The following is a 23,642-nucleotide window of genomic DNA, read 5'->3' as shown; positions in this document are numbered from 1 at the left end:
AAAATGTGATTTTAAACCGAACCTTAGCCACACTGCTAACCTTATGACTAACCGAAGCCTAAATGAAGACAACGGCTCATTTTTGTTAAAATACATTTTTAGGATATAGCGACAGACTTTGTAAATGGCTTTGTATATTACTGATGAATATACAAACACCGACACACGCGACACCTATGGAACATAACCAGTGTCAGTAAACGTCGGCAAATAACATGTTATTACATTGTTGCCAACAGCAAAGTTACAACATGGTAATAGCCTAACCAGCTCTGCTATGGCGTGAGTTCTCTCATCGGATCAACCATACTCATTGGCCAGAGCGTCCAGTGTGAGCTCCGAGAGCGAAACGCCCTGAATGTACGAACTGACAATCTTGACATTCTGAATTTACAAACACCCCCTTTGTGGCCATGGTAACTAGTGAAACGCGAGAGATTTTGGGCGACATTGTGCTAATGTTCTCTTATCTCAATACAGTTTTCTCTTACCCAAAACTAAAATATGTTATGTGAAATAACTCGTTGTCGTTCTTGCTCTCCTAAACTTTGGCAGAGTGGACTACGTTTTGTATACTTTACCCTGTCAACGGTTTGTAGCGCAAGAACGAGTTATTTCACACACGCACTTCACAATGTAAGCGTGTGCAAGTACATGCTAGAACACGCCAATAGAATCTCATTAGCTCCGGCTTGGCTCTGCCCACCACGTTGCTTGTTCTGCCCGCTATGATGAATTTTTGGTTGTACTGTCCACCAATCATCATCCGGAACCCTTGTTTTATGAACCACGCCCACCGATCCTCGCGCGCTGATTTGATGAAGACGAGCCTTGCCTTTCAGGTAGCTAGCTATCTGATGATGATCACAAATGGAATTACAATTCTTGTCAATGTAGGGTTATCAGAGTTTGTAGCTAAATACTTCATATCTTGTAGTGATGTGGGACTTAAAATTAGTCTTTTAGCCACATAATCCTATTCGAGCTAGCTAAATTAGCTATTTCTGTATAATAGCCAGCTAACTATCGTTAGCTAACTAGCTAACGTTTTTAGCCTACCGTAACGTTAGTTAGCCATTATGTCGTTCACAAAAACATACAAATTGGCATCTGCTGATTAGGGAGTTTACTGACACTTGTATGTAATGTAATGGTTTATTTTCTTTACCAATGATATGCCATCATAGGGATACCACAATGTAACTGACAGCTAGCTAGTAGATGGAACAACCATTCAATCCACTAAAACACAGGCCAAGTTAGACTAACACATTTTTCTTGGCCTCAAAAGGAAATGTAAACCTGATGGTGACTGCCTCCATTTACACCTACACCACCCCGCCCACCTTTGCTCCACACATTTATTGACACATCCCCATGGCCATGAAGATCCCCCACACTTACCCTCCCATTTCCCACACCCACTGCCTCTACCGGGGGCACAGGCTGTGGTGGGCCTTCCTCCTCTCCTCCCTGTCTGTCTTCCTGGGGGGCCTGCTGGCCCTACTGCTCTGGAAGGTTGCTCACAGAGGGTTCAATAGCATTGGGATTTTCAGACCCCGACGACAGCGCTGGGCACACAGACAGGTGAGGGGAGAAGGTAGAACGATAAGATGGAGAGAGAGTAGGGGGTGACAAAGGGAGAGTTATGTAAGCCTACACCTACAGTGTGACCACATGTCAATCTGGTGTGTACTGTGCCGGCCTATGAACAGGTAGAGTCTTGTTATTGTGATGTTGCAGAGCATTAGTGTGCAGACAGATTTCAATCTGAGGAATGCCTTGAAGGAATGGGCGTTCTCTGTGATATCGGCTCAACATCTGCCTGGCAAAGTCCTAGTAAGTCACAAGACATGCAGGAAGAGTACTCTTATGTTTTTCTTCTTCAGTCCCGCTATTGTATTTCTCACACTTTCCTTCTTCAACAGATGGTGCTGATATTCTGTTTCAACATCGGCTCCATCGTGACCTATATCATCCTCTCTACTGAGTGAGTTGCATCATGATACCATGGTGATGGGATCAAAACAAAGTTTTGTTTGTTCACAAGAAAGGTCCAAGACAAAGAGCCAGAGGGAAACTAAAATGTCTTCTCCCGCTCCTCTCAGCCCAGTAGAGTCCTGCATGAAAGAATACAGCATAGCTTTCCTCATTGATTTGGGCTTCAACATCTGCCACCTTCTGTATTTTGGGCTCAGGGTGAGGCAGTTAGCTAATAGGACACATACAAAATAATGTCACACATTTTGGGTTTAGACAAGGCAGTGTGCATTACTCTGTCTTTCCTGTGTGTCATTGTTCACCAGTTTTTGGCGGCCCAGGATAAGCTGATGGTTTGGGTTGACTTGAGATCCCTGGTGGATTTTTTCACCATTGCTCCTTCCTTTGTTACCCTGTTTTCCCGTCGATCCTGGCTGGGTAAGACACTCATACATGGGTCATTCCACAAAGAGTGCCTTTTGCGCCTCTGATATTTTAACTATAAATTGTATTTAACCAATATTGCATTTTGAAAGCCTGTTACTGTATATTAAATGAAGTGCCCTTTAAAATAGACCACATGGAGAATTCAATTAATCCGATTGTTTTATATGAATAAAGACCAGAGGAGGCTGGTGGGATGAGCTATATGAGGACAGGCTCATTGTAATGGCTGGAAAGGAATAATGGAATAGAATCAAACATATTGTTTCTCTATGTTTGATACATTTCCGTTATTCCATTCCAGCCATCACCATTAGCTTTTCCTCCTATAGCTCCTCCCACCAGCCTCCTCTGACATACTTGCTAAAGTGCCAAAATTCAGCATTTTGACCATTCCCGCTGTGCGCCCTCTGTCACTTCTAGGAAGATTCTAACCCACTTAACCCGAACATTTCTCCCAAGTTTCACTGCCGTAAAGCCCTAGTTATTTTGTTTGCTTTGACAAAGTCATTTCCGAAGATTATTATTTATTTAATGTCATTAGTGATTCATTTACGTTGGCCCCTCATTTTAAGGTCAACCCTGTTACGTGACCTGAACTCTCATTTTAATTTGGTGAAATAATTCCTTTTACAATATTTCTATCAAAAGAAACATTGAACATATAATAGTCAAAACATTGTGTAAAAGCAGGTGAGCTGGTTCTACTCTTTTTGGCCAATTTGTGGTCAAATAATGAGTTGGTCGAGCATAACATGTCAATCCAGTTACCCATAGGCTAGATTTATTTTTTGTTTTTTTGTGAAGCTTGCATTCAATTTCCACTCCCTGTTGCACACAACAAGCTTCCATTCGCCCTGTCACAATGGGATTTATGGCTGATTAAAGATGAAATCGTCAACCGGTTACAGTCAACCCTGTAACTTTATTTGGCACTTACTATACTATTTAAATTTAACCTCTTGAGATGGGAAAACTTGTTGAATATAGGCATTATGACAAAATGTTAAAATTAGGTGAAATCAAAAATCATATTTTTTTTTTTTACCAAGTTACACTTCTCTAAAGGCACCGAATTGGTGGAACGACCCACATACAGTTGGCCTACACACTTACGCCATCAAAGTTATGGGTCATTTAAAGCAACATGGGATGGGATGTTCAAAATCTCTCCCAATATTGGTTTTAATAACCAATATAAGTTTTTCATTATTATTATTATTATTGTATTTTTTCTTCTTCAAACTGAGTGTTGCAATATTTTGGTAACTTTCCTAAAAGTTAGTGTTGTTTAGTGTTGCAAGATTTTGGTAATTTTCCTACAATTCCCAGGTTTTCAAGAAACACCAATTGGAAGATTTACAGTAATTTACTGGAATTTTGCAACCCTATAAGCTAATGCCTTATTTTGTATATCTGGCCCAGGTCTGAGGTTCATCAGAGCTCTGCACATACTGGAGTTACCAGTGGTTCTGCAGATTCTCAACGTTTTCAACAGCAACAGGTAACACAGCAACACATACGGTACATCTGCATCAAGTTTCAAGTTTAAATGTCACATGCACAGTACAGTGAAATGTCTTTCTTGCAAGCTCTAACCCCAACAATGCAGTAATCCATAACGATGTAATACTAAAAATAAGATATAACAAAAACACACACAATCTATAAATAAGAAGAAAATGATAAAGTAAGTAAGAATACTATATACAGGGTCCGTTCCAGTACCATATTTACAATGTGCAATTTCCATCAAATGTGCATCAAATAGAGGCCGGAACAGGGATGAAAAGTAGGATGATGATTCCATTGACTTTCACATTTTCAGCATGTATGAGATACAAGCAATGTGACTTGTTTTAAATGCATGTTTGCCTGTTAATACAATGGAACTTTCTCACTCTCTCACACGTTCTCTCTCACACGTTCTCTCAGTCCCACTCACATTTTCTGTCACTCTGTATTCCCAGCACCACTCTGAAACTCTCCCGCCTGGTTGCCATCCTAACAGGCACACTGCTGACCTCAGCTGGTTTCATCCACCTGGTGTGTTTGTGTCATTTCCATTCATGTCTTGGTTCGCTCCACACTCTTTACATTCATAGAGAAATAAGCAAACCATTTTGATAGACAGTTGAGGCACTATTGCACTAATGTTGTAAATGTGTGTTTATGAGTAATTCAACTAATACTAAAATGAGTAATTCTGCCAACGTTAAAGCTGGAATCCGTAGCGGTGAAACTGCAATGTCTGTTTGCGATATTATAACAACAAAGACAATACTTCAACAACAAAATGATGTTGGACATCATTGAACGCGCGATAGAATAGTAGAGTGTGTACTCAGATTTTTTTTTTTTTTTTTTACCACAATGCTGGATGCTCATCTCCTCTGTTTCATAAACAAAACAATAACAAAAGGCCTGGGGCGACCAGTGGCACTGTTTCACCTTATGCAGATCTCAACTTTAACCACTCTCTCTCATGAGACCTGGTCTTGCTGCAGCTGGAGAACTCAGGTGACCCCTGGCTGGACTTCTCCAACCCCCAACCTCTCCACTACTTTGAGTGTGTTTACTTCCTGGTTGTTACCATGTCAACGGTGGGCTATGGTGACGTGGAGTTGAGGACGACCCTGGGACGCCTCTTCGTCATCATCTTCATCTTTATTGGACTGGTACATTTCATAAGACAGTATTGACTCCCCCCATACAATGCAAAGAGTCTTTCAGCATAGGAAAGTGCTATGGAAATCCAATCCATGAAAGCTACTGTCTGCTTCCCGAATGGCACCCAATCCCCCCTAAATCAGGGATGCGGCCCGTGGCCCCCCATTTTGTAGGCCTGTGGATACATTTCCAAAAATAAACAAATTAGCCCATGTCAGCTAGCATTTTTGGGATTTTGCTTAGGGCACCCAAAAGACTAGGACTGGCTCTGACTGCATATCTGGGTATGGATGTGGGTATGCAGACCCGTAAACTACAGATTTCTTTCAAAGTTGCCCATCCCTGCCTTATATAGTGCACTACTTTTGAACAGGGCCCATAGGGTTCTGGTCAAAAGTAGTGCACTTCATAGGGAATATGGTGCCATTTGGGATGCAGTCACTGTCAGTGGTCCATTGTGGATGTGATTTAGATACACATCATGTCTCTCTCTTTCTCTCTCAGGGTCTGTTTGCCAACTTTGTCCCAGAGGTGGTTCACATCATCATCAACAGGAAGAGGTTTGATGGAAGCTTCACGGGTGTCTCAGGCAAGACGTGAGTCATCTTACTACAGTTTATTGGAGATGACCAAAATAAAACAGTTGGTGTAGTAGCAGCTACAAGGTACATTCTTATGTCACACAACATGATAATATACACTGGACCTAAACAAAAACGACTAAATCCTCTGTATATCTGATATAATGCTTCTTAGAACGAGAGAAAGACTATAACATTCTATCTCCACCCATCCATGTTAATTTTCCTCCGTGTGTGTGCGTGTGTGTGTGTGCGTGCATGCATGCGTGCGAGCTAGCCATGTGGTGGTGTGTGGTCACATCACTCTGAGCAGCGCCTCTGCCTTCATGAAAGATTTTCTACACGAGGACAGGGGAGAGGTCGACGTCAAGGTGCTCTTCCTGGGAAAGTGAGTCACAGCGTTACCTTTGAGCCCAACCTGGGCCCTCGTCAAATGTTGTGCACTACATAGGGATTCGGGTCCCGTTTCAGACACTGCTATCTCTGCCTTTACCAGCTTCCGTCCTAACCAGGAGCTGGAGGCTTTCTTCCTGAGGTGGTTCCTGAAGGTCACCTTCTACCAGGGCTCAGTGATGCAGAGGAGAGACATGGAGAGAGTTAAGGTACTGGAGCCAAGTACACACTCAGTTTGGATAACGGACATACAACACATTTGACACAAATGTTTTGATACAAGTTAGTCTGCACACAAATATTATAACACACACCAATTGTGGGGACACCACACAATGGTTTTGTAATCATTTTTGTCCAGACAAACTCTTCGACTTGACTGAGCGTGCTACTGAACATACTACCATCTAGCAGTCGGATGCTAACATTAGCATTTGTACTCCGAGCCAACTGTACACAGTTGTGGAATCTAGAGCAAGAAGCTAGCTTGTTCCTCCTGGAGCTACTGTCGGCTCTTAGATCTCCGGAAGGTAACACGTCACCACAGTGGCTAGAAGTTACTGGCTAGCCTTTGCTTACCACGTACAACTAGGCCGCCAACACAGAGAGGGAGACACGTACACTGGGAAGGGTACAGGAGGGACACAGGGATGCAGAGTAATGATGGTTTAGTGACTGTGGTACATGGTAACACTGGCTTGATGCTATCCTCTGTGTGTAGATGCATAAAGCAGGAGCTTGCCTGATCATCTGTGACAGGTTCACCTCAGACCAGCATAAGGAGGACGCTGCCAATCTCATGAGGTAGGGAGGGCTCAGGTGCATGCACACATAGCTAGACAGGCACACGCGCGCACACACACGTTCACCTGCTCTTTACATTGTTATCCTTTCTGACACACAGCTAAAGATAAATAATAAGATAAAGCAACATGTTTTAAAAGTGTGTTTGTCCTCTGTCAGGGTGATCTCCATCAAACAGTATTGTCCCAACACCAGGATTATAGTTCAGATGTTGAAGCACAACAGTAAGGTAGGCTGCCTGTCCCCGATGCCTATATACATCTTACAAACAAGTATGGCTACTGTTGCTAGATGATGTGTGTGTGTGTGTGTGTGTGTGTGTGTGTGTGTGCTCCCAAGGCGTTCCTGCAGAACGTGCCTAACTGGGACTGGAGTCGAGGTGATGCAGTGATCTGCCTGGCAGAGCTCAAACTGGGTTTCATGTCTCAGAGCTGCCTTGTGCCTGGCCTCTCCACGCTGTTGACCAACCTGTTCACCATGCAGAGTGAGATCGAGGTATGTCAACAATAAAGTGCACTATTCTGATCCCTTACTAAGTATTTGAATGTATTTTTGAAAGCAGGGTGGGAGAGCAGAGAGGGAGATGGGGGCACAGTCAGGCTTACCCGAGAGACACATGGCTCCAACCCCTGTCGCCAGGGGGTACAGTATGTGGTCCAAAGTCAGGAGCTTTAACTGTTATACTAGACTCCATCACAGTGCTGTACTTTTTTTATCAGGTATCTCTGTTGCTACTGAATCTCTGTTGCCATTTTGTTTCACAGCAGGACGGAGACACCTGGCAGAACCTGTACAGAGAGGGCCTCTACAATGAGATCTACACAGAGCACCTGTCCCCCTCCTTCATAGGGATGTCCTTTGCTCAGGCCAGCAAGTCAGTTTGTCAGTCTGCTACAGAGAGACATATCAGTGTTCTATTACTACAAACAAACATGATCTCTCTCTGTCTGCCTGCCTGTGTGCATGTCTGCCTGCCTGTCTGCCTGTGTGCCTGCCTGTCTGCTTGTGTGCCTGTCTGCCTGTCTGTGTGTCAGGCTATGTTTCCTGAAGCTGAGGTTGCTGTTGATTGGGATTGAGTATCAGAGCGGAGACCAAGATTTTAAGTAAGTAACTAGTAGCAGTAGTAGTATTTGTATTAATTAAGGATCCCCACTGTTGTTGTTGTTGTTGTAGTAGTAGTAGTAGTAGTAGTAGTAGTAGTAGTAGTAGTAGTAGTAGTAGTAGTAGTAGTAGTAGTAGTAGTAGTAGTAGTAGTAGTAGTAGTAGTAGTAGTAGTAGTAGTAGTAGTAGTAGTAGTAGTAGTAGTAGTAGTAGTAGTAGTAGTAGTAGTAGTAGTAGTAGTAGTAGTAGTAGTAGTAGTAGTAGTAGTAGTAGTAGTAGTAGTAGTAGTAGTAGTAGTAGTAGTAGTAGTAGTATTTGTATTAATTAAGAATCCCCACTCTTCCTGTAGCAGTAGTATTTGTATTTATTAAGGATCTCCACTCTTCCTGTAGTAGTAGTAGCAGCAATAGTAACAGTAGTAGTAGCAGCAATAGTAACAGTAGTAGTAGTCGTAGCAGTAGTATTTGTATTTATTAAGGATCCTCACTCTTCCTGTAGTAGCAGCAGTAGTCGTAGCATCGTAGTAGTAGTAATAGTATTTCTATTTATTAAGGATCCCCACTCTTCCTGTAGTAGCAGCAGTAGTCGTAGCATCGTAGTAGTAGTAATAGTATTTCTATTTATTAAGGATCCCACTCTTCCTGTAGTAGCAGCAGTAGTCGTAGCATCGTAGTAGTAGTAATAGTATTTCTATTTATTAAGGATCCCCACTCTTCCTGTAGTAGTAGCAGTAGTAATAGCAGCAGTAGTAACAGTAGTAGTAATAGTAGTCGTAGCAGCAGCAGTAGTATTAGTATTTATTAAGGATCCTCACTCTTCCTGTAGTAGTAGTAGCAGCAGCAGTCATAGCGTAGTAGTAGTAGTAGTATTTGTATTTATTAAGGATCCCCACTCTTCCTGTAGTAGCAGGAGCAGTAGAAGTAGTAGTAGTATCAGTAGCAGCAGTAGTATTTGTATTTATTAAGGATCCCCACTCTTCCTGTAGTAGTAGCAGTAGTAATAGCAGCAGTAGTAACAGTAGTAGTAATAGTAGTCGTAGCAGCAGCAGTAGTATTAGTATTTATTAAGGATCCTCACTCTTCCTGTAGTAGTAGCAGTAGTAATAGCAGCAGTAGTAACAGTAGTAGTAATAGTAGTCGTAGCAGCAGCAGTAGTATTAGTATTTATTAAGGATCCTCACTCTTCCTGTAGTAGTAGTAGCAGCAGCAGTCATAGCGTAGTAGTAGTAGTATTTGTATTTATTAAGGATCCCCACTCTTCCTGTAGTAGCAGGAGCAGTAGAAGTAGTAGTAGTATCAGTAGCAGCAGTAGTATTTGAAATTATTAAGGATCCCCACTCTCCCTGTAGTAGTAGTAGCAGCAGCAGTCGTAGCGTAGTAGTAGTAGTATTTGTATTTATTAAGGATCCCCACTCTCCCTGTAGTAGCAGGAGCAGTAGTAGTAGTAGCAGCAAAGATTTTTAGAACTAAACCAAGATCGATCACAGCCAGTTGTTTCCAATGGGAGCAAATGAGCCATAGTGGGCAGAACATGCAAGGAGGGGGGTAGAGCCAAGCACGAGCTAGAGAGATCCTATTGGCGCATTCTAGCATTATCTGCATATTTCCGTTAGGGAACACGTACTTAGTGAAGTGCGCGTGTGCAATAACTCAATTTTCCTTTGCAGTCCTTCTAAACAACGCGATTTAAAAAACTTTTATAAAGGGTCTGTTCAAAACAGATTCTAGTTTTGGGAATAGAAAACAGTATTGAAATCAAATGTTTAATCGATGAGAACTTGCCAAATGTCTGTTAAAATCCATCTTCTCCCACATTTGGTAGTGAGTGGAAATGCCAAGCAGATGCTTCACATTTATACGGTCAAATATCTGTTTCATTGTTCTATCTGTGGTCATTGTAGCAGTGGTAGACAGTCATTTATTTATTTATTTTACTAGGCAAGTCAGTTAAGAACATATTCTTATTTTCAATGACGGCCTAGGAACAGTGGGTTAACTGCCTGTTCAGGGGCAGAACGACAGACTTGTACCTTGTCAGCTCGGGGATATGAACTTGCAACCTTTCGGTAACTAGTCCAATGCTCTAACCACTAGGCTACCCTGCCGCCCCACATTAACTGTAGTTTTGTGGATGGGCTGCTTCCTGCCTGTTAAAGTTGTTTTGTTGTTTCTCAGTGTGTTGGTGAATCCTCCCAGTCACATCAAAATAAAGCTGTGGACTCTGGGTTTCCTCATAGCCAGCAATGCCAGTGATGCCAGAAGGTACTGTGCCACTCTAATATTAGTTCATAAACTAGAGCCTTGACTCAAATACTTCTGTATGTAGGGAGTGGGAGTATTCATGTTAGTCATTTTTGCGTACCTGTGTGTTTGTCAGGGCGAGTATGTACTGCTCTGTGTGTCACAGAGACATCAAGGATTTGCCCAGGATGAGACCCTGCAGGTGCACTGAGCAGAAAGATGGTACGGCAGCAATGCAATGACCAAGACAAGCCTTTTTACACTCGCAGACCTTTTTAGTACTAACCTCAGTTTCACAAGAAGCAAAGCAACTGATATGGCATGTTGAGAGGTGCAGAGATGTTGCAGTCTCTAACTCCTCCACTAGGGGGAGTCCTCACCCCACTTTTCTCCACTGGGCTGAAAAATCAGTATTTTCTTTAGGACCTATATTAGTGGAAAGCACCAAGCGCCTCTGTCTGTCCTGTTCGCCTCATTACACATTTTCACACAGAGCAGAGACTCAGAATGGCTGTCTGTCACCCTTCTATGTCTCTTATGTGCCTGTCTGTCACCTATGGGTGTGTCTGACCCGCAAGACTGTCTCTCACCCGTGTGTTTCTCATCTGTGTGTGTGTGTCATGTGCGTGCGTGTGTGTGTGTGTGTCCCATCAGTCTCATCTAACACCTCCGCCATGAGTCTAGGCTTCAGACGTCCATCACTGGGAGTTCTGCCCTTCAGGTGAGAAATCACAGCCTTCTACACAGGAATATGTTAGTTTTGAACATGCTGAGACAAATACTTAATTTAAAACTCACCATGATATATCGCACTGTCATTAGTGGAGGCTGCCTGGTGCGGGCGGGCGGGCAGGCTATGTCCTGGACAGCTGAGCACAGTGGAATAGCAGGCTGGGATTGACAGGCTGATTAATGGGCCGGCTCCCCAGCCGCCTCACTCAACCCATTCTGGGCATTAATATTGGGAGATCCTGTCAGAGGACAGAGAGGGAGGAGGAGAGAGGGGGGAGGAGAGAGCACGGTCAGAAGGTAAGTTAGTGAGCAGAATACAGTTTAAATAAATTGTAGTTCCTTGCTCTCTCTCTCTTTCTATCTCCGTGTCTCTCTTTCTTCTCTCTTCCCCTCCATCCCTCTCACTCCTGTCTCCCTCTCTTTCTTTATCTCTCTCCGTCTATCCGGTCTGGTCACCACCCTTTTTTTTATCTGTGATTCCACTACCCAAGTGGATACCTTTTAATTTTCCCTTTTGTGCTCTTGACATCCAGAGTGGTTGGACAGTGTATATGTAATATGTCTGCATGCATGAGTCTGTGTGCCTCTCCTGTCTTTTCTCCCTCCACCCTTTCTTCCTTCCCTACACTCTCTGAGGCTTGTGTTTGTGTGTGTGTCCTCTGCTGTAGCCCAGAGGGAGAGACTCTTCGAGAGAGGGAGTGTGTGTGGGAGCAGCAGCAGCAGGAGGAGCAGCAGGAGGTGAGGCTGGACTCTACAGGACTGTTCCACTGGTGCCCACCTGTTCCCCTGAAGGACATCTCACTGGTAAGACTGGGACATGGACAGATAGGCAATTAGGCACTAATGGTGAGCGAATAACATGTATTTTTTATTCCGGGTATTAAACAACTAATTGACCGACGTCGGTTCAATTACTTGAATTCCATCTAGTTTATTTTTTGTGTGAGCCCAACGTGTCGTTTCTCTAGAGAGAAATCAAATAATTCACGAGAGAAATCAAGTCAAGAACTATGTGCGACTCTGGGCTGAAGGGAGTTGTAGTTTTCATTAAGCAAATATTCAACCTAGTTCAGTGCAGAAACGCCTTAATTAACTACAATGACCATAATCCATTGCGCCTGTTATTTCTGTCTCTGACACTTTTACACTTGCTATGTTTGGTAAGATACACACAGACCGCCTAGACTGCATGAGAGAGGAACGTACACAACACAACAAGAAGAGAGAGAGGGATAGAAACAGTGCTTCTACACCTGCATTGCTTGCGGTTTGGGGTTTTAGGCTGGGTTTCTGTATAGGACTTTGTGACATTGGCTGATGTAAAAAGGGCTTTATAAATACATTTGATTTGATTGATTCCTGAAAGTGTGTGTTATCTACTTTGAAGAACTAGCTAAATTATTTAATCAGACAGCTCTGCAGCATATTTAGGCAGTCTAGACGAGCTAAATAGGAGGACTAAAGACAGTACAGTTTGGGGTGCACAGAGATAATGTTGTCTGGCTGGCTGAATGGCTGCCTCTGACTGAACAGAGATGATCACTTTAAAAATGATAAAGTCATCAAATAAAAGAGTAATTTAAATAAAATAATGTAATATTTTTCTGTTGATGTCTACCCAATGTGGACCTGATGGAGACAATGGAATATTTTCAATGTTTTGGCAATTGAATGTTCACTATATTTAGCTTTGGAATTTACATTTTTCAAAAAAACTTTTTTTTTTAAAGCTGAAATCAAAAACCGTGATAATTTTCTAAGAATCGAACCCAAACCGAACCCAAACCGTCCTCAAAAAGTACTAATTTCTCAGCACTATTAGGAACACACTCACTGTCTTACACACTGGCACTAGCTTACTTGTACCTAGCCAGCTAGAGTACATGCATGTAATAATAACATAATAAACATCTCCAGTCATGCATTTGTGTGTGTCTGTGTGTATCCTCCTCAGACCAGACAGAGTGCCAGTACCCTGGCACTGCAGGACCACGTGGTGGTGTGTGTCTTTGGGGATGGGGGATCCAGCCTGCTGGGCCTGGGGGACTTCATGATGCCGCTGAGGGCCAGCAGCCTAACGGCCCCAGAGCTGAGGACGGTCGTCTTCCTGGGAGACCCACACTACTTCAGCAGGGAGTGGCCCAACATACAATACTTCCCCCACATCTACTTCCTGCCTGTGAGTCTCTGGACATGTGGGAATACTCTATAATAGATCTGAAATCTATCCATTATTCGACAGAAACTTGACTTTTTGCTGACATACACGACAGGCATAGGTCATGATCAGAGGAGGCTGGTGGTACGAGCTATAGGAGGACAGACTTATTGCAATGGCTGGAATGGATGGGCTCATTACAATGAGCCCGTCCTCCTGTAGCTTCTCCCACCAGCCTTCACTGGTCAGGATACTCTATTCGCTAGAATGCCTAGTAAAGAGACTAACTAGGTAGAAGAGGTGTCTAGGGACTATAGAACGTATCAGTCCTCTAGCCTTGCCTGACTCCCCCTGTCCCCTCACCCCATCCCTATTCTCATTCCGTCTCCCCCTCCCCACTCTCTCCCCCAGGGCTCTCCTCTGTGTGGGGCAGACCTGCGTGCGTTGAGGGTGGAGCGCTGTGCCATGGTGGTGGTCCTCAGCTCTCTGTCCAGCTCCAGCGACATTGAGCCCTCCATGCAGGATAAGGAGACCATCCACTTCTGTGTCAACCTCTACCACATCCGCTTCAGCCCCGAACTAGGCCCACGCTGCACACTCAGTCACACTCAAAGTCACGGCCACGGACAGGGGCTGGAGCTTGGTCATGGGTTTGGTGGTCATAACCATGGTCTGAGCCACGGTCAGTGAGAGGGACCAGAGAGGTTCATGGAGAATGTTCAGGGGGCTGGGAGAATATTACTGTTAAATGTTTGTTGGCTGCTTTAATATTCGATTAGTTGGCTTGGCTCAAGCCTGGACTCTCAGTGTGAGAGGAGAGATTGTGTGTGTGTGTTTATATTGTCTGTGAAGAGTGTGTGTGTCATGTCCGTGGTATGAGCGCCATACAGATTGTGGTCAGACAGACAGACAGACAGGGGCTGAGGGAAAGTCCTGAAGGCTGAGCAGAAATGTTCCGGGAATTGTGTGAGCGAATGGTGTGTATGTGTGTGAACCTCAGCGTTTCTGTGTGTTGTGTGTTGTGTGTGTGTGTACGCGACAGCCTGCCACAGAAGCTGACAGAAAATAAACATGTTCCAGTAATTAACCTTGACAGGCTCAATGTGTCGCCAACAGCAGAATGTGCTAATGACACAATTAATCCATAATTAAGGCATGCTGTCTCACTGGAGCCATACAGTGGCTGGACCGACCCGCCTGGGCTGCCAATCAATGACTGTTTATCTGTACTGCGTGTGTGTGTGTGTGTGTGTGTGTGTGTGTGTGTGTGTGTGTGTGTTGAGGTCGGGTTACTGTTTTGTAGGGGACATTGGTGCATAATGTCCTAGTAATACACACTAATACCGGAAATGTTCACGTGTTTAGTGACAAAATAATCACTGTTTTACCAATCATGTTATGCAAATGCTTTTGGGAATCCCATTCGTTTGAAGGTTTTACCTTAGTTGATTACACTGACTATAAGAGCATCTGCTAAAATGACCAAAATGTAAAGTCAAAATGGTATAGATGTGTATCACTGATTTATACTTCTGTAGTTGTTGTGTTCAGTGTGTGCCATTGTAACATGTGTTGTGTTGTGCAGACACACTAGACTTTTCCCACATCCCTACGATACCCGAGAAGGCTGAGGTCACCCCTGCTCACAGTGCCGGCACCACTGTCCCTCTGCTGGTAGAGCTGGGTATTGTGCCTATTTCACTTCCTAGTGCTTTGTTACATTGAAACAGGGACTGGAATTTTTTTTCCTGACGGTCTGGTCACATGGTCAGAGAAAACCAGTAAATACCATGTAGTTATAGATGAATGGTGACAATTGATTCTACATTTTTTTTAAAAAGTACAGTATTATTATTCACAGCGATCCCCGTTTAAATGAAAACTTTTAGACCAATCAGAAACTTTCACTGACCTCTATAATGACTGTACTGTAATTAGGCTACTAACCAGTCCCTTTCTCCCCCAGTGAACAGCTCTAACGTGTGCTTTGTGAACGAGGCGGACAGCCAAGAGGACTCCTCCAGCCTGACCCTGAGCCAGGCCTTCTCTGTAGGCTCCGTCTTCTCTGTCGACCTACTGGACTCTCTCATGGCAGCCGTGAGTAGACAGAACAGGACACAACGGCCAAGTACTAAGTTGCACCCTATTTCCTATATAGGGCACTATTTTTGACCAGCTATCCATAGGCATAGCCATTTGGAAAGCATTCAATCCATAGTAATAGTAATTCATCAATAGTTGTACTACTTAGTTGCTTATAATAGTGCTATAATTCATGGCTTGAAAGTATTATTACCATTGGGGCGCATGATACCACTTATGTTTTACTTTTCTCAATGCTATAAGATCATGCATTTGAAGCACCAAAGATGGTGGACGATTGATAGCCTCCCCAAGATAGCTAGCTAACCAGTCAACTAACCTGAAAAACTGCCTGTATATTTTAACAGGGCGGGGGAACTCTATTTCTAGTAATTGGCCTTGGGTAGAACACACAGTGTCACTGTGAGCTGAGGGTTAGCTAAAAGAACCAATAACTAACTTGATCTAACCTTGTGATCTGTCTGTGGTGTGTAGACGTACTTCAACGCCAACGTGCCTGGTCTGATCTGTACGCTGGTGACGGGTGGCGACACCCCCTTACTGGAGGCCCAGCTGGCAGAGGACAACCAGCTGCGGGGAGGGGAGATGTCCGTGAAGATGTGGGCGCTGCGCCAACGCTCCAAACTGGCACAGCTGGCACTGCAGGATGAGCCTCTCTGCAGCCTCGCTGTGAGTTTCTACTACTAACACACACAGACATACACTATGTATACAAAAGTATGTGGACACTTCAAATTAGTGTATTTGGTGATTTCAACTGCACCCATTGCTGACAGGTGTATAAAATCGAGCACACAGCCATGCAATATCCATAGCCAAACATTGGAAGTAAAATGGCCCATACTGAAGAAGTCAATGACTTTCCAACAATCAGTCTGTTAAATTTGTGCCCTGCCGTGGTCAACTGTAAGTACTGTCATTGTGAAGTGGAAATGTTTAGGAGCAACAACGGCTCAGGAACGAAGTGGTAGGTCAGACAAGCTCACACGAGAATGGGACTGCTTCGGTTCATGGTTTGGCTAGGCCTGTCACCCCCTGATCTGTTTCATCTGTCTTGTGCTTGTCTCCACCCCCCACCAGGTACCCTCCATTTTTCCCCATTGTCTCCAGTGTATTTATACCTGCATTTTCTGTTTGTCTGTTGGCAGTTCGTCTTGTCTTGTCAGGTCATACCAGCGTGTTTCCTGTTTTTCCTGTTCTCAAGTTTTTGTTTTTTAGTCTTCCCGGTTCTGACCTTCTGCCTGTCCTGACCCTGTGCCTGCCTGCCGTCCTGTACCTGCCTGACTCTGACCTGGTTTACAAACCTCTGCCTGCCAACGACCTGCCTTTTGACGGCCCCCTTTGTTATAATAAATATTCAGAGAATCGTACTATCCACATCTGGGTCTTATCCTGAGTCGTGATGAGGCCCCTTAGTTCCAGTGAAGGAAAATCTTAACGCTTCAGCATACAATGACATTCTAGACGAATCTGTGCTTCCAACTTTGTGGCAACAGTTTAGGGAAGGACCTTTACTGTTTCAGCATGACAATAGCCCTGTGCACAAAGCAAGGTCCATACAGAAATGGTTTGTCGAGATTGGTTTGGAAGAACTTGAATGGCCTGCACAGAGCCCTGACCTCAACCCCATCAAATACCTTTGGGATGAATTGGAACGCCGACTGTGAGCCAAGCCTAATCGCCCAACATTAGTGCCCGACCTCACTAATGTTCTTGTGGCTGAATGGAAGCAAGCCCCCGCAGCAATGTTCCAACATCTAGTGGAAAGCCTTCCTAGAAGAGTGGAGGCTGTTATAGCGGCAAAGGGGGGACCAACTCCATATTAATGCCCATGACTTTGGAATGAGATGTTCAACGAGCAGGGGTCCACATACTTTTGGTCATGCAGTATACATCTATATGGACACACATCTACACTGAGTGTACAAAACATTAGGAAGAGTTGCTCTTTCTCTGACATAGATTGACCAGGTAAATCCAGGTGAAGCTATGATTCCTTATTGATGTCACTTAAATCCACTTCAATCAGTGTCGATTAAGGAGTGGAGACAGGTTAAAGTAGCATTTTGTAAGCCTTGAGACAATGGAGACATGGATTTTGCACGTGGGCCACTCAGAGGGGGAATGACTTGCCTAGTTAAATAAATATTTTTAAATGGCTAAGACAAAAGAGTGCCTTTGAACTGGGGTTTAGTAGTAGAGGGCTCAACCGTTTCCCGTGTGGATCAAGAATGGTGCAACAACCAAAAGGACATCCAACCAACTTGACACAACTGTGGGAAGCATTGGAGTCGACATGGGCCAGTATCCCTGTGGAACGCTTTCGACACCTCATAGAGTCCATGCCCCGACGAATTGAAGCTGTTCTGAGGGAAGGGGGGGGGGGGGGGGGGGGGGGGGGGGGGGGGGGGGGGGGGGCTCAAAATTAGGAAGGTGTTCCTAATGCTTTGTACACTCAGTGTATATAGACACACACACACTAACCCACAGTGCATCGGTTCTAGAAACAGGCCCACCTGCACACACGTCCTAGTGATTCCCTATCATCCATATCCTCTGCAGTGTGAGGACTTCAAGGAGTTGTTCTGCCAGGCTCTGGACTCGTTGGAGATCCTGTGTTTTGGGCTGTATCGCCTGCTGGACCCACCTAACCCCTCCATGAAGAGGTACACTACCTATGCTGCTGCTCTTCCCTCTGCTGTTGGCACACACTTACTGTACCACTGTCTCTGCAGGTTTGTAATCACCAACCCGTCAGCAGAGCTCCCGTTGTTGCCTTCAGACAGAGTCTTCTGCTCTGTACCCTTCCACCAGAGTCACCTGCTCACCCTGAGGAGAGCCAAGACCATCAGTCACCGCCTATGAACCTCCCCTACACCCCCGCCCTCTGCTTGGACACCACAAGATGAATGACTCCAAACGGAACACTATCAATTTGATTTACGTAAATCTCTTTAGAAAGTCTTTATACATCTTTGAATGGAAATTCTTCCACCCAACCACAGCAAAGCACACGCGCAGGCAAACACACAACACACTGGGAGTGCCTTGCTCAAGGGCACAATGGTGGTAGTTTAGGAGAGAGATGATTTACAACCTGTATTGTGAGTGTTTCTTCTATACTGTACTGGTTATGAATATCAATGCCGTACAGTAGGAGACATGACAGTGTTTGACATTGGCTATTATTGTTTGCATAGGGTTAGACATGTTTTTATAATGTAGCTTTAGGTTGACATGTATGGTTTATTATTCCTATACTGTTATTTTTAATAAAAAAATAAAACATACATTTTATTTAACTAGGCAAGTCAGTTAAGAACAAATTATTATTTTCAATGACGGCCTAGGAACAGTGGGTTATTCAGGGGCAGAATGACAGATTTTTACCTCGTCAGCTCGGGGATTCGATCTTGCAACCTTTCGGTTACTAGTCCAACGCTCTAACCACTAGGCTACCTGCCGCCCCAGTGGTTTGTTTGTTTATGGTTTGTTTAAGTCAACATGCAAAAACAGAACTATATTTAAACTTCGGTGAACTGCGGCAAGTTTTTCTACACACACACTGTGCTGTACTTGAGTTGGTTCAAGGGCTGTGTGTGTCTCTGAGTTTGCGTGTGTGTTTGTCTCGTGGCGTCCCAGTCAGTGTGTGTGTGTGTGTGTGTGTGTGTGTTTGTGGTGGTGGCGTTCCTGTCAGTGTCTGTCAGTGCGGGGAAACTAAGCACTGACAGGTGTGTGTCACCCCATCAGTCACCTGTCAGCACTGCCTGCCTGCCTGCCCAGGAGGAGGAGAAAAGGAGACGCTGAAGGACACCAGTCGTCTGCCGCTCCGCTCAGGCTGACCCACTTCCTGTCTGGGCTCACACACACACACACACACACACACACACACACATATACACACACACACACACACCTGTCTGTCTGTCTGCAAAAACACACACACAGTCTTCAGAGAACTTTACGTGTATGTAGGACAAAAGCTGCCTCTGGCTAACCCAAAATTATCATAGACTGTATAGCATTGCAAATGAAAATCCCTCCATCTGACTTGACTCATCGTTCATCACCACCAGAAGAGATTGTGGACCCTGTAGATCAAACAGTAATGTTCAAATCCCTACTCCTCCACCCGACTAAACCAGAGTAGTGAGGATCACTTGCCAAGCCAGGCCCAGCTCCTCCAAGTATGTTTATATACTTTGTCACTCAGAAAAATGAGATGTGCAAATCCATGCCAGAAAGGGGATATTTCTGACAGTGCTTCATGCTTGAGTTTTTCCTCACTCTGCTCTAGATGAGCTGTTGACAGTTTTATGGCTGTACTGTGCTGAAACAGAGAGACTGAGATATATATATATAGAGAGAGAGAGCTGGACAGTGATGAAAGGGAAAGAGAAAAGAGTGTGAGAGAGTGGCTGATGACAACACAGATGCTGTTCCCAGAACACACACTCGTCAGAAAGAAACCTTGACACACACTGCTCAGCCATGCAGCAACAGAACAGTCCCAGCTATGTTACGGTTCCATGTAGCAACAGAACAGTCCCAGCTATGTTACGGGTCCATGTAGCAACAGAACAGTCCCAGCTATGTTACGGTTCCATGTAGCAACAGAACAGTCCCAGCTATGTTACGGGTCCATGAAGCAAGGTCCATGCAGCAACAGAACAGTCCCAGCTATGTTACGGGTCCATGTAGCATGCAAGTGTGTACCTGCGGGAGAGTGCCGTGAATGTGAGTTTGTGTGAGCAGTGGGTTTTCAGTTGTGAGTGTGCCTATGCATTTTTGAGGTCATTTGTATTTGCAGTGTGTCTAGGAGTGTGTGTCTATGTTGAATATGAAAACAGGGTGGCGTGGGTGTGAATGTTTTGGTGGTGTGTGTCATGTATAGCAGATACTCTTAGAAAAAATGATTCCAAAAAGGTTATTTTGCTTTCCCCATAGGAAAACCCTTTTGGGTTCCAAGTAGAACCCTCTGTAGAAATTGTTCTACATGGAACCCAAAAGGGTTCACACTGGAACCAAAAATGGTTATTTGAAGGGTTCTCTAATGGGGACAGCTGAAGAACCCTTTAAGGTTATGGATAGCACCTTTTATTCCTAAGAGTGTATATCCCAGTGAAACGATAGTATAGAATGGTGTCTCTCTGTGTGTGTGTGTGTGTGCGTGCCTGCCTGCCTGTCGCTGGACCTCAGTAGCACTGCCACTCAGGGTGACATACACAGGGCTGACAGCGCCCGCTTACACGTGTCACTCGACATTACCCACACAGTTGTGAGAGGGGGGATGGAGTTGGTCAGGGGGACTAGAGAGGAGCTTGCGTCCTGCTGCTGCCTCCCCCCTCCTTTCCCCTGCACACATTCTTTCCACCTTCAGTCTCTCCACCTTCAGTTATAACACTACTGGAGCAGTCGGAAGGACATGGCCTCTCTGCCTTACAGAAAACCACACTGGCTTATGAAGTGCTGCTCTTGAGTATTCTGTGTTCTCTAGGCAATATACTTAATGTTAGCATTCCATTAATGTGCTCTGTTCTCTGGAGCCTCTAGTAGACTTTAGTTAAAGTGAATGTTCTATTGGATGTTGTCTAGGTGTTCTATATGGATATTCTCTGCCTGGATGTTTTCAGTGTGTTTTGTGTTTGAGCGTTTTGTGGTTGGACACGGTGACGTGAAGACCTTGGTTTTGTCTGCGTGTGTGTGTGTAAGTGGAGCAGTCAGAGCTCAGATCTCCAGGTGGATTATGGGAATGAAGCCCACATGTTGCTACCTGCCCAGTCAGTCTGCCAGGGGCGCCACATCACCTCCCCTACCCCCCTCGTCCTGTCCTGTCAGTCGCCCCCTATCAGGGGACGGGATCAGTCCTCTCAGCTCCATTTCCTACTGCCGCAGTGAGTGACAAAACAAAAAACAGTCACACAGTGTACATAGGCACGTCACACACATACACACACACACAGTGTGAGGCAGAGAGTGACGGCTGGCTGGACACGGAAAGATATAGAGAGAGGAGGAGACGTGTCGCTGCCTGTGGTCTGTGGAAGCGTCACAACTGGCACCCTATTCGTTATCTAGTATACTACTACTGACCAGGGCCCAGAAGTAGTCACTATTTAGGGAATAGGGTGCCATTTGGGATATATGCCTCCTACTGAGTCTGTCAGCGTAGAGGGCATGAGGCCCAGGCAGCCAGGACAGGAGTACACTGAGTCAAGCATTCTGTCAACGGGGAAATGAATATACACATCTAGACTACGTCTGTACTCACTTAACAATCCCTGACTGACTGACACACACACACACACACACACACACACACACACACACACACACACACACACACACACACACACACACACACACACAGAGAGGGGAACAGACAGGGAAGGAAAGTGTACTGTTTGTGTGTCTGTTAATGAAGATGTATGAAGAATTACTGTATATTCGTTCAACCCTGTCATAACTCAGAATAGAGGGAACACAGAGTGAGGGGGGGGGGGGGGGTGACAGGGAGAACGGGGAGAACGGGGAGAAAGAGAGGACGGATGGATAATTGAGCATGAGGACAGATAAGGTATCACCCACAGAGCTCATCCACACACACATCTCACTCTGTTTCACACACACACACACACACACACACACACACACAGAGGCCAGGAGGGAGAGTGGGAAGGGCACATGAGCGAGAGCTGCACCAAGGACAATAGCTCCATGAACGAAGGCTCTGTGTCATTCATTCTCTCTGTGTCTCTTTGTCAAGTTCTCTCTCAAGTTTAACCTTGTTTCCAGCCCCTGGTCAAAACAAAACACTACAGACAGACTCCACCAGACACAAAGATCTCTGGGTTTTGGAGAGGAGGTGTTTTGCATATCAACTGTAGCCGAGGCTCGACAGGCTTGCTTTGCTGCAGTTGAATACACAGAGTTTAGTATTCTAGTTTTCAGAGCCCTTCCTTGTCCTGGGTTGTGGTTCAGGGTTTTGATTGATTATCAAGGCGTTGATCGTCCCTTGTACAGACAGAGTTACTGCTGAGTCTGACAGAAGTGCTTTAGGAGTGTGAGTGATGAGAACGTGTGTGACGTGAACCTCTACTAGCGAGGCCTATTTGTATTTCTGTGGCAGTCCTTAGACTGAATCAGCAGGAAAAATAAAAAACAATTTCATCTATTTCATCTGCTAGTTGCCATGGACTGTCTGGGAGAGAGGAGGATGAGAGGGGAAGAGGATAGACGGAGATAGAGATTGATGGACAGCATATTAAGTGGCTATTTTACTCCAGCGTGACGGTATCTTGGCGGAAGGATTATTATTTGACATGCCGTTGCCTGATAGTCCAGCTCCAGTGATTGACACATGTCGGTGGTGTTTGTAAAGGCTTTACCAACGTGGCTCAGATAAGTCAATCTCACAGAATGAGACTATAATGTGTGCTTGACATAGTCAAAGTGAGATGAGGAGCAGTGGTGCATCTTGTATGACCCTTCCCCAGTAATACATGAGATACTGTGATCATTATTGACATATTCACCCAAAATCCCATGTGTTCCGTATGCAAGATGCAATCAGGCACTAGGGACCGGTTTGTCAGGCTGAGGTTAGGCCTATACTCCTGGACTAAAAAGCATGCTTAACGGGGAGCTCCATTGACAGTTCTATAGCCTGGCTTCATCTGGCTCCAGGAAACGGACCCTAGAAGTTATCTTCCATGAAAAGAAGCATACAGATGTAGGATTTTAATTTGATCACTCTATTGTTGCCCAGAATTTTCCTGCAAAAGGAGTTTTAAAAAGGTTTCAAAAGTTTGTAATTTGCACTTTGAAATTTCAGTCTTGATTTGCCCTAATTAAAAAATCTATCAACCCCTACAAAAATGTCCATTTTAATCTACATAATAATTCAAATATTATGTTGCTGCAGGACTATTTTCTTTCTGTAGAAAACCGGCTCAAATTAAGATTTTAGCCATACTAAGCTTCAAGCTTTCTTTCATGGCTATGAGTTCTGTTAAATACTCACTCTGATATGTATTTGCTGTTGTCATGTCTTTTTTAAACTGTCGCAAACCAATTTCTCTTTGTGGGACAATAAAGTAGGCCTAGATCAGGGTTTCCCAAACTTTTTGGACCCACGACCCCATTTTGATATAAAAAAATTGGGCGACCACACCATGCAAAAAAAGTTATGTAATCAATGGCGCCGGAGAAGAAGGCTGACGTTTTACGTGTTCCTATCCAATTGTTTTTTTGTTAGTTTCTTTGTGTTGATGGTAGCTTATTTTTTTAAACATATTTTGTACATAATGTTGCTGCTACCGTCTCTTATGTCTGAACATAACTTCTGGACATCAGAACTGCGATTACTCACCACGAACTGGCAGAATCCTTTTTTTCCTTTTAACGAGTCTGACGAGCCCGACGTGAATGACATAC

The 23,642-nt window shown here is 44.5% G+C and overlaps 1 protein-coding gene across 3 annotated transcripts; it reads left to right on the top strand.

Annotated features, from left to right (window-relative positions):
• The first annotated feature begins 780 nt into the window (after positions 1-780).
• LOC110525875 (calcium-activated potassium channel subunit alpha-1) lies at positions 781-18,511 on the top strand. Of its 3 annotated transcripts, none has more exons than XM_021606354.2 (27): positions 781-842; positions 1,744-1,839; positions 1,929-1,990; positions 2,109-2,199; positions 2,307-2,418; positions 3,850-3,928; positions 4,395-4,470; positions 4,932-5,102; positions 5,599-5,690; positions 5,953-6,063; positions 6,172-6,277; positions 6,790-6,872; positions 7,032-7,101; positions 7,212-7,367; positions 7,637-7,746; positions 7,907-7,975; positions 10,148-10,234; positions 10,350-10,435; positions 10,868-10,934; positions 11,614-11,749; positions 12,900-13,124; positions 13,515-13,785; positions 14,689-14,787; positions 15,070-15,200; positions 15,681-15,875; positions 17,769-17,872; positions 17,942-18,511. In XM_021606354.2, the coding sequence occupies exons 1-27, from the start codon at positions 783-785 to the stop codon at positions 18,069-18,071; spliced, it is 3,075 nt and encodes a 1,024-aa protein (XP_021462029.2). In that variant the 5' UTR covers positions 781-782; the 3' UTR covers positions 18,072-18,511. The 3 variants fall into 3 exon arrangements, with proteins under 3 accessions (XP_021462029.2, XP_036835944.1, XP_036835945.1); XM_036980049.1 differs by lacking the exon at positions 781-842 and adding an exon at positions 880-1,587; XM_036980050.1 differs by lacking the exons at positions 781-842; positions 2,109-2,199 and having other exon boundaries at positions 1,779-1,839.
• The last annotated feature ends 5,131 nt before the right edge of the window (positions 18,512-23,642 follow it).

This window comes from Oncorhynchus mykiss, chromosome 6, assembly GCF_013265735.2.
Source record: "Oncorhynchus mykiss isolate Arlee chromosome 6, USDA_OmykA_1.1, whole genome shotgun sequence".
Lineage (NCBI taxonomy): Eukaryota > Metazoa > Chordata > Actinopteri > Salmoniformes > Salmonidae > Oncorhynchus > Oncorhynchus mykiss.
Note: the sequence above shows the minus strand (reverse complement) of the source record. Positions and strands in the feature narration are given on the sequence as shown.

Excerpts from the sequence above, each read along its gene's own strand:
- LOC110525875 (XM_036980049.1), top strand. The coding sequence starts at position 1,378 with ATGGCCATGAAGATCCCCCACACTTACCCTCCCATTTCCCACACCCAC. Across the intron at positions 2,419-3,849 it reads TTCCCGTCGATCCTGGCTGG|GTCTGAGGTTCATCAGAGCT; the intron begins GTAAGACACTCA and ends TATCTGGCCCAG. Across the intron at positions 13,786-14,688 it reads TAACCATGGTCTGAGCCACG|ACACACTAGACTTTTCCCAC; the intron begins GTCAGTGAGAGG and ends TGTGTTGTGCAG.